Genomic DNA, 10,504 nt, shown 5'->3' with positions numbered 1-10,504 from the left:
AAAAAAAGAAAAAGAAAGAAAAGAAAAGAAAAGAAACAGGAGTTTTTACACTAAACAGTGTGAACCATGAGATCAGGAAGAGTTCCTGTAGAAGGAGAGCATGTCATCTAGACTCTGTGCCGGCTGCTGGGGTTGGCTAACGTCCGCAGGCTTGGGAGGCTGGGATGTCTGGGGCGGCTGGGAAAGCTGCTGAGGCGGATACTGAGGCGGGTACTGGGGTGGATATTGGTTTGGGTACTGAGGGAGAAATGGAGGAAGCAGGTGAGGTGGTCCAGCAAACTGAGGAGGAGGAGGAGGAAATGGAGGATAAAATGGAGGAGGGGGATACTGGGGATTAAAGGGGGGAGCAGAGACCGGAGCTGGGTGACCTGAAGGGGGCGACTGCGATGAAGTCTGTGGTTGTGAAGGAGGAGCTGGAGGATTCTGTTCAGGTTGAGGAGGTGGGGGAGCAGTTTTAGGTTGAGATTCTGGTTCCTTGTTGCTCTCAGAGATTCCTCCTGGGCCTTTGGTCCATGTGAAGGACATCTTGGATTTATTTTCCTGAGTTTTAATCTTCCCTGGGTTTTGTCTTTTCTCAGTAAAGTATGCAGTGGGAGGTGCAAATTCTGAATCTCGCTCTTCACGACGACGAGTTTTCCACTCACTAAACATAAACTCTGTGAGAAAAAGTAAAGAGATGGTGTTAAAGAAGTCAATTATATGACAAAGTACATAAACGGTAACTTTAACCTGGAAAACCTTTAACTACCAGGCACAAGCACAATTATCTATTACATACATAATTCATGACTCAGTTTAATATTCTTATCTCATCAATAAGTTTACTTGTCACCTGCAAATTTAATGGATGGTAACTTGATCAAGACCTAAATTTACTGTAAAAATGATGCATGAAACATAACAGCCTCAAGTCTTAACTCATAATTTAAAGAGATTTTCTTTAAATATAAATTAACTATTTTTTATCAGTCTTTAAACTTTTCACTGTCTTGGCAATTTTTTTGGACCGTTATAATAATTTTTAAACAATCTTGCTCTGTCTGTCAACATGTTCAGGTCCACTGTGTGATCCAGACCTGTTGGGACCAACCAAAAATCTCACATGGTCACAAAAATGCACTTTTATGTAGTCTGGTGTGGGTTTGTGTATGTTTATGTGACTTGTGTATGTCTGTGTAATCTGAGTTGGTTCTGGTTAGTCTCGTGTGTTGCTGTATGTGGCACCATGGTCCGTGGATTGAACAGGGTTTTTTTCATTTCTAGATTTATTTTTTAAATCATTTTCATTGACATATTTATACTCTTTAACAAAATACTAACTCCACTACATATTTCCAAACTCTTGGAAATGAATTTTCTGTGTAGGAGCATATTCCTGCAGGAACACTGTTTCATTTCACTGTGTAGGAGCCGTATGTGGTTGAAATGCCACATAACAACAGTCTACAGTCTAATATGGACCTTGAAATAATGACGTTTACCTTTGCCTCTGTCCCATTCTCTGACATGAGGAACCCCTGGTTTGGTGTCCCTCCTTTCCTGGATCTCCACTTCCACCTTCTTCACTGTGCTGATCTCTGGGATGTCCTCCGGTGGAGGTGGAGGTCCTATTAATTCATCTTCATCCTCCTCTCCTGGTCCAAACGATACACAACAATCCCTCATTAGCAATACTGTGATTATTGAACTGCAGCATGACAACAGATTTTACACACAAACAGCTACAATTCTGTAATATGTAACAGAGCAACAAGTCATAGCTGCATTTAATAGGAGGTGGGAGTAGGCCTGTCATAATACATGCACTAGCTACAATCATTTTTCATAATTGTTATAATGGTTTTCATTTGCCTGTTTGAAAACAGCTGGATGAAACTAATAGAAATGCAATTTTTTCACCTCTATTTCCACATTGTTTTCCACTATGTGAGGTTTTACTGGCACTCTTTAATCATCTTGTTGCAACCTCTTTGTCTGCTTTGGTTTAATGGCGCCTGAGTGGAGAATTATCGCCACCAACTGTTTTTTAATGAGGCACTTAATTTCTAATATTTGCATAATAGTAGTGGATGTAAATGCATTTTCTTCTTGACGATTTTCTGGAAATTTTTTTGAAACTTATGCTACATGGGTGTGGGAGATACGGATAGGGTCTGGTTTAACCACAGTACATTGTCTATTTTGATTATTGGTACCTGTCATTGTAATTTCTTTGTATATTTCATTAATAGCCTTTGCATATTTAAGTTTTTATTTCTGTCATATCTGCCCTGTGCAATTACACACTTTACAGAGTGTAAAGGGTTAAACAGAAATGTCTCAGGTTTATACTAAAACACTGGACAGAAAAATACAATTAAATTGTTAATCACAATGTGTATGACAATTAATCATCAACTGAAATTTGATGATGTAACAGGGCTCTGTGTTGTGTTGATTCTAACCTTCATTCTCCTCCTCTCTCAGCTCGTCCTCAGTGCCATCCAGCTTGGCCTTCTTCATCTTCCTCTGCCTCACCTTGGCCAGTCGGGCCTTTAGGATGGACTGTCTCTTGTCCTTCAGTTGTTCCCTCTTAGTGCGCTGCTCTGTAGTCTGAAGGATAAGATAGATGTAAAAGAGAAATAAAGACTGAGCAAACACTGAAAAGGGCAATAAGCATCTGTTTGGACACAAAATAGCTTCCAGTTATTAAATATAACAGTGCACAAGGACTTAATGTGCGTAGCAGCATTGTCAGTGCTGGGAACAGCAGTCATGTACTGAGCAAAACTCAGTAAATAACAACGACATAAAGATGCATATAGACAATATACAGTATGTTTGTCAGTCTATTGCAGTATGACTATATACACTCATTGGCCACTTTATCAGGTATACTTTACTGGGTTGGACCTCCTTTTCCCCTATAACTGTCTTAATTCTTCGTGGCATAGATTCAACAAGGTGATGGAAACATGCCTCAGAGATTTTGGTCCATATTGACATGATAGCATCACGCAGTTGCTGCAGATTTGTCGGCTACACATCCATGATGTGAACCTCCTGTTGCACCACATCCTAAAGGTGTTCGACTGGATTGAGATCTGGTGACTGTGGAGGCCAGTGAACTCACTGTCATGTTCAAGAAACCAGTTTGAGATGATTTGAGCTTTGTGACATGGTGTGTTATCCTGCTCAAAGTAGCCTTCAGAAGATGGGTACACTGTGGTCATAAAGGGATGGACACGGTCAGCAGCAATACTAAGGTAGGCTGTGGTGTTTAAACAATGCTCAACTGGTATTAAGGGGCCCAAAGTGAGCCAAGAAAATATCCCACACACCATTACACCACCACCTGCAGCCTGAACCGTTGATACAAAGCAGAATGGATCCATGCTTTCATGTTGTTTACACCGAATTCTGTCTCTACCATCTGAATGTCACAGCAGAAATCGAGACTCATCAGACCAGGCAACATTTTTCCAATCTTCTATTGTCCAGTGTTGGTGAGCCCGTATGAACTGTAGCCTCAGTTTCTTGTTCTTAGCTGACAGGTTTGGCACTCAGTGTGGTCTTCTGCTGCTGTAGCATATCTGCTTCAAGGTTCAACGTGTTGTGCCTTCAGAGATGGTCTTCTGTATACCTTGGTTGTAACGAGTGGTTATTTGAGTTACTGTTGCCTTTCTATATTCTCAAACCAGTCTGGCCATTCTCCTCTTACCTCTGGCATCAACGAGGCATTTTACCCACAGAACTGCCACTCACTGGATAGTTTCTCCTTTTCGTACCATTGTCTGTAAACCTAGAGACGGTTGTGTGTGAAAATCCCAGTAGATCAGAAGTTTCTGAAATACGCAGACCAGCCTGTCTGGCACCAACCATGCAATATTCAAAGTCACTTAAATCACCTTTTTTCATGATTCTGATGCTCGGTATGACCATGTCTACATGTCTAGATGCACTGAATTGCTGCCATGTGATTGGCCGATTAGATATTTGCATTAACAAGCAGTTGAACACATATACCTAATGAAGTGGCCAGTGAGTGTATATTTAACATACATACATGTGAGAGTTTGGGGCAATTTAAATGCACACAATTGAGATAAAAATGTCTGTGTTCATATCGGTCCAGTGATCTGCAGCTCACCTGGTCTCTGAGCATGTCCAGAGTTTCTCTCTGCTTTCTGCGTTGCTCTTCGTCCTGAGAGAATGCAAAGTAACCCACACCAAGCTCCCGAGCCTCTGAGATGATCAGACAGACAAAATGTTTTTTATCTACTGCACAAGACACTCAAAAGTGTGCAGAAACTTTTTAGAAATCATTCTTTAACAGTAACCTTGTCCCCTGATATCCTCGTAGTGGATCGGTCCAACAGGCCTCTTCATAGCCTCCTCTTCCTCCCTCTCCCACTCCTGCCTCTGCAGCTCTCGACGCATGTCCTCTGAGAGTAAGTCAGCTGAGGCTTTTCTACAAGGAAGAGTCACATCCACAAGAGTTGAAGGTCCAAATGTGACACCAACACACAGTCTCCAATTTTAAGAGACCATCACCTGCACCTTTAAAGAGTTGTTATATGTAGGATATTTACCCTTTTCCTTTTAGGTCTTCATCCATTTTCTTAAAATTTGGCAAGTCTTTCTTCATGCATCTTCGAGATCGGCCCAAAGCATCCACATAATCCACCCTACAGAGGATAGTTTACAAACAGGCTTAAACTGCATAATTACATAATATATACATTTTTTATTTTGTCCTGTTTTTGCTGGAATTTGGTCATTTTTTGTATTTATATTGTTAAGACATAAACTACATACAAACTAAACTACATATTTCCAAACCATTGAAAATGAATGAGTCATAAGTTACCATTCTTCATCTGGGTTTTGAGGAGGAGGGACAGGAGGCAAGTCATCTTTTTCCTCATCATCTCTTTCCTTCTGTGCAAGCGTTTCTCTCTTTTTGTCAATAATCTTCTGGGTAAAGTCAACCAGGAACAGTCCCTCTGTCTCTTCATCTGTCAAATTACAAGACAAGTTTATTACAAAGTCAATACATGTTTTGTACAATTTTATGCCTAGGTAATGTGATGAATTATATTCCACCAACCTGGAAAGTCTCCTTTTGTCATTTGTTCATACAGTTTAGCCTTCTCCTCCAACTTGCGTCTGTTATAAGAGGATAAGTGATGAGTCAAAGGTTTTTGTCACCACTGTATTATGACAGTGAATAGTAATAGGCTAGGCAAGGCAATTTTATTTATATAGCACCATTCATACACAAGGGAATTCAAGGTGCTTTACAAGAACTAATAGTGTTGAACCCACTTTGATGTATCCAGGCTGTTCTGTTCCTCAGCCAGCTGCTCTGCATCTTTTTCTGCTCTTGCTGAAACACCAGCATTTTGTTTGCTCCAGATATTAGGTTTCTAAACAAGAGCAAGAAGATCGTTAGTGATCTGAATCTATAGTTATTAGGAAGATACAAAATCACACATGAACTATACCTTTTCTTTGGGTTTTGATGTGAATCCAGCGCCAGCATTTTCTCTCCCGAGTTTCTCCTGTTTGAATTGTTCCTGCTTTCTGTACAGTTCAGCTTTAAGGTCCACTAACTGTAAGAAACAACCGAAATATAAATTAAGAATAAACTGAAACTGTTTGTTTTGGGGCTACTAAAACAACTATGTACTGGCTAGCTTGACTGAACTATAAATTAGCTAACGTTAGCTGTTATTTTAATTTCTTTAAACGTCCTACAGGAACATAGTTTGTCAGTAAAATGTTTGTAAAGATGCTTCTCACCGATGATGCAGTCACATCGAAAGGTTTCTTCTTTTTATCCATGTTTACGAAGTCTTTTCTACAACATTATCTCGTTGCTACTGCTCTGTTGCTGCTCCGACTTCTTCGTTGATGAATTTCTCACTTCAAAATGACGCTTTACCGCCGACTAGTGGCGACTGTTATGCGAACACAATATCTCCCAAATGGTCGCGTCTAGAAGGGAACCCCATACCCGTGAAAGATCTCGCGAGAAAAATCTATTAAAGCCAAAGCATGATCCTTACCTAATCATAACCTGGTGTTTTCTGTCCCTAAACATAATCAGATTTAAACCACGGCGTCGTTCGTTGTAAAAAATGATGAGCATGAACATGATGAGCTTATACAACGTTGACAACGAAGAAACACGCGCAACTCTCGCGAGTTGAGCAAAGCAAGGGTTACCTTCTAGACACGACTGCTCCCTGATGCCGATTTTTCCAGCGGTTGAAGAAGCATTCAGATCCTTTGCTTACGTAAACGTATCAATACACCAGTGTAAAATTACTTCATTACAAGTAAAATTGTTGCACGGAAATAGCCTTAAAGCTTAGTTAAGTAAAAGAAGGTCTGTAAGTATTTAGTAGCAAAATGTATCAAAATATAGATTGATCCAGCAAATTTGCAGTTCCCAGCATGAGACTTTAGGTCAGGTTAAGCTCCTCTGACCTGCACTTCTGTGCAGTATTTAGAAAATGACAGACAGCCTTTTCACTTCTTCTGTAGTATAAACCTGGAACATTAACAGAATTTCTCATACTGAACTGTACATACTGTAGCTCTGCGCCTACACCTGTATTTTAATAATGTAAGGCATTATAAGGCAGGTACTCAACTGTGTGAGGTTTTCATCCCCTAGATATACACTCATGTTGGCTTTGATGCTTGAGATTTTGTATTAAAAGAGGCTTAAAGTATTTAATCAATTAATACTGAATGGAAAAATTAAACATTAAAATTAAAATGATTAAGTTGTAAAATGTCACAATATCACTGACATCACAAATTCCAAACAATAATTTAAGGCTTTATTTGCTGTACAATGAGCTATGTTACAGCACCTTTTGATAAAAAGAACATTAAATCCAGGCTACATATGGAAATGTTCTAAAGAAGTGTCATAGTAAATACTGTTTGAACAGCAGATCTGAACACTGAATGTGTGTCTCATATTGAGAAAAAACAAGTTGCCTGCCTTTTGGAAATGGGTAGTATGAACTTTTGAAAGGTTTTACCACGTAATTTTACCAAATCAACATTAATAGCTTGGATCTTGTCATATTCCTCAGTTTGATGCACTTTAGACACATTAAAAGAGAATTCTTTACTGTTAAGCAAAGTGACTGTTTATTATCACCCTTAATATTTAACTGTGTTGATATAAAGTTAGTCCTCTCTGAGTAAACATTGAGTGTAATCATTTCCATGTGTATGGCACTTGCCCTGAGAATAATAGCTCAATATTGGCATGTTGCTGCACTCATGCACAATAGGCTGAATTAGTCTCATTTATCTGTATCTCTATGACAGCCATACTATGACCTCCATCACCACATCGAATAGATAAGATGATCTGCAGGGCTGCTATCAAGTTACAACAGAGAAATGTCTACTTTGTTATCAATTTAAACATTTGGGCAATCCAGTGCTACCAAGATATGACAGCACAAGTACCCGTTACTATAATATTTAATGCATTTTTAAACCAAACTGAAAGCGGATGAAAGGTATATAAAGGTCAGTGATCAGCAGATCAATAACTCCACAGATCGCTTCATCATATTGTCTGCAGTAGATCAAGCTAAGATCTTTACTCCACCATGTTTTTGAAAAGAAACACCTGTTTGCTGGTGGTTTTGTTCTGTTCTCTGACCTTGTGGTGCAAGTCGACCAGTGCAGGCTCCAGCTTCCTCAGCCCCTCACAAAAACCTCAGGTAAGGTGCTTTCTGTCTGACAGTCACTGAACAGAACACATTTGGATGAATCCTTCAACTCTTAATGAGCTTATAAAAATCGAATGATATGTGTATCCGTTTCCTTTTTGAATATAAAGTCACTTTCTATATAAGGAAGCTCAAGTTATAACGACTATGTTGTATTTCTTTGTGATGCTTTCACATGTTCTTGTTTATATCATTCATATTTTTTTTTTTTGCTCTTGTTGACATTTTTATATCCCTCTTTTCGTATTGCTTGTTTACTTATTTATTGTTTTTTATTGGTGCTTCTTTCTGTTTTTACTGCAAAACTACAATTTCCCCGCTGTGGAACTAATGAAGGTTTACATTATATCTTACACTTAATCATGTTTTTTTTCTTCATCCTTAGCTTATTTATGCTCCTGCCATCTCACTCAGCCCGATGTTCAATTTTATAGATCATTTCTAAATTTAAGCATTGTCAGTTTTGATGATAGTTGTGTTGATGTCAGTCCTAAGAAAAGTAGCTGCATCACATGGTGCAATCAGAGTTATGACTTTAAATACAGCGACTGCATTGTTTGCTAAACAAACTTAAACTTAATACAAGGCCTGAGAGGTATCCTTTGTAAATCTCCTTGTCTGCATTTTAATAAGAATCATGAGATTTCTCTGTTCAATCACAGAACAAGGGGAAGTCTTCCAGGGCCGGCCGCCAAGTCATGGAGGAGTCTGGTCAACCCACTGAGGACAACCACATCACAGTGAGTGGAAATCACACTCTTGTCCACAGAACACCACCCTATGTCGCCCCCCTAATGGTCTTCCTCTCTTGTGAGCAGATAAGTGCCCCTTTTGAACTTGGCATCACTATGCGAGAGGAGGACTTTGAGGAGTACGGTGTGGTGCTGCAGGAGATCATTCAGCGTCTGCTGGGGAACACAGAGACAGCAGGTTTGTCTCGTTCCTCTGTTTCACACATTATAAAGTTGCCTTCCCTTCAGCCAATTTATAGCAAAATAACTAAACTTACAATCTCATTTGTTATTTTTAAAATAATGTTTCGTCTCCTTTCAGAAGGACCTCCACAACTTTGAGGATCGTGGACAAGAATTTAAATTTTTTTTGTCTCAGTGGCTTCCAATTTCAACTTCATTAGACAGTGATCGTTAAAATACTGAAAGCAGACACCAGATACCAGTCTCAATTCTGCTAAAGCTTAATATTCTTTAGCTCAGGACTCTCAGGACATCAATGATGTAGTTGGTCTAGCTGTCATCACATGACCTTATTATAGAACTTAAACTGGAGTAAATATGGTTGAAAATGAGTTGAATATAAAATAGAAGTTGACAAAAGTTGAATACGGTTAAATATGTAACTTAAAATCATTCTCTTCTCAAGGTTAAAATTGAACTTCAACTCTCAAATGTGTAAAAAGAATTTATGAATAAGTCACACTCTGTAGTCTGATATTTTTAATCTATTATTATTTTTAAAACTCTCCTGTGTCGATAAATAAATCACTTATCTTCTCACTTGTGTAATTAAGCAGCAGTGCATTATGTAAAGTACAGTCAGTCCTTATTTGTGATCAGAGATCCACATGTACTCGTAAAAATAAAGCATCAAATAAAATTTTGTCTCCCTGTCTCATTTGTGGTATTAAACAAAAAATTAAATAAAAGTCAAGATTCTGGATGAAATAGAGGAACTGCCATGGGAGAATGGACAGGGGCATGTTTTCTTCCTTTTAATTAGGTTATATAATAGAGAATAGTTTGTCTTAAAGAGACATGTTTCCCCAAAATCAAAAATAAACATCTTCCCCTTCCGTCTAGTGCTATTTATCCATCTAGATTGTTACAGTTTGAGTTACAGAGCTTTGGAGATATCAGCCGTAGAGATGTCTGCCTTTTCTCTAAAACGATGGAACGTGACACATACCAAAACAATACATTGGAAAAACTCAACAGCAATGTCTCTTTCCAGAAATTGTGACCCAGATACTCAAGATCTAATCCACAGACCTTGTTGTGAGCAGTTTCGTGTAGGAACTGCTTTCTTTCTACCATGCGCCAACTGTATCATGGCGTAAAACAAAGCGTGCATCTACTCATGGACAAGAAGCTCATGTTTGTGACAGTGAGAAATTTAAAGATTAATGATGTCATCCTCAGCTGAGCTGTAACCTCTCATCCATGAGCAGATACACACTTCCTTCTGCGCTGTGATACAGTTGGAGGATGTAGTTATAGGGATAAAGAAAATAGTTCCAACACGAAACTGTTCATAATGTTTCTGGAATGAGACACTGCTGTTGACTTTTTCAAATGTATTTTTTGCCACTTTGAGCACCACAAGCTGAGTGCCATGTACTTCCATTATATTAGACAGAAGGCAGATATCTCTACAGCTGACATCTCCGACACTTGGCAACTCATACCAAAACAATGGATAAATGAAAGAAATGTTTTTGATTTTAGAGGGAACTGTCCCTTTAAGCTGGCATTTAACAAAACAAAATCAGGAAACAGACAAACATAACTGTTCACACAAGTAGTTAGTGTTTTTTTAGGGCCTCTGACTTTACAGCTACAGTCTCAAGCTTAAATGTTGTTGTTTTTATTCAAGGGGCGAACATCAAATGAACAAATCCCAGAACAAGGCTGTACAACTTCCTGTTCACATCTCAAGAACTAGGTCAAACACAGCACAGCACAGACTGCTGTGGGTGACTGTGTCTGTCCTGTGCTCTACCTTGTAGTCTTTAATGAGCA

The 10,504-nt window shown here is 38.9% G+C and overlaps 2 protein-coding genes across 2 annotated transcripts; one reads left to right on the top strand and one right to left on the bottom strand.

Moving 5' to 3' along the window:
- ccdc174 (coiled-coil domain containing 174) lies at nt 1–5,919 on the bottom strand. Its single transcript, XM_084744811.1, has 11 exons — nt 5,785–5,919; nt 5,487–5,594; nt 5,308–5,408; nt 5,090–5,148; nt 4,850–4,997; nt 4,572–4,667; nt 4,320–4,450; nt 4,130–4,224; nt 2,445–2,592; nt 1,482–1,634; nt 1–656 (listed from the first exon to the last, which is right to left on the bottom strand). Exons 1-11 carry the CDS (start codon nt 5,824–5,826, stop codon nt 73–75), a joined length of 1,665 nt encoding a protein of 554 aa, XP_084600937.1. The 5' UTR covers nt 5,827–5,919; the 3' UTR covers nt 1–72.
- Nucleotides 5,920–7,559: 1,640 nt separating this feature from the next.
- Nucleotides 7,560–8,937, top strand: ghrl (ghrelin/obestatin prepropeptide). Its single transcript, XM_084744799.1, has 4 exons — nt 7,560–7,739; nt 8,411–8,488; nt 8,567–8,678; nt 8,802–8,937. Exons 1-4 carry the CDS (start codon nt 7,626–7,628, stop codon nt 8,819–8,821), a joined length of 324 nt encoding a protein of 107 aa, XP_084600925.1. The 5' UTR covers nt 7,560–7,625; the 3' UTR covers nt 8,822–8,937.
- The last annotated feature ends 1,567 nt before the right edge of the window (nt 8,938–10,504 follow it).

The sequence above is a fragment of the Lutjanus erythropterus genome, chromosome 2 (assembly GCF_056507025.1).
Source record: "Lutjanus erythropterus isolate fLutEry1 chromosome 2, fLutEry1.hap2, whole genome shotgun sequence".
Lineage (NCBI taxonomy): Eukaryota > Metazoa > Chordata > Actinopteri > Lutjaniformes > Lutjanidae > Lutjanus > Lutjanus erythropterus.
The sequence above is the reverse complement of the archived record's forward strand: the minus strand, read 5'-3'. Positions and strand labels throughout refer to the sequence as shown.

Coding starts and splice junctions, on each gene's coding strand:
- ccdc174 (XM_084744811.1), bottom strand. CDS start 5,826: ATGGATAAAAAGAAGAAACCTTTCGATGTGACTGCATCATCG. Junction 4,998..5,089: donor GACAAAAGGAGACTTTCCAG/GTTGGTGGAATA, acceptor GTAATTTGACAG/ATGAAGAGACAGAGGGACTG. Junction 4,225..4,319: donor CGAGGATATCAGGGGACAAG/GTTACTGTTAAA, acceptor TGATCATCTCAG/AGGCTCGGGAGCTTGGTGTG.
- ghrl (XM_084744799.1), top strand. CDS start 7,626: ATGTTTTTGAAAAGAAACACCTGTTTGCTGGTGGTTTTGTTCTGTTCT. Junction 8,489..8,566: donor CTGAGGACAACCACATCACA/GTGAGTGGAAAT, acceptor TCTTGTGAGCAG/ATAAGTGCCCCTTTTGAACT. Junction 8,679..8,801: donor GGGGAACACAGAGACAGCAG/GTTTGTCTCGTT, acceptor GTCTCCTTTCAG/AAGGACCTCCACAACTTTGA.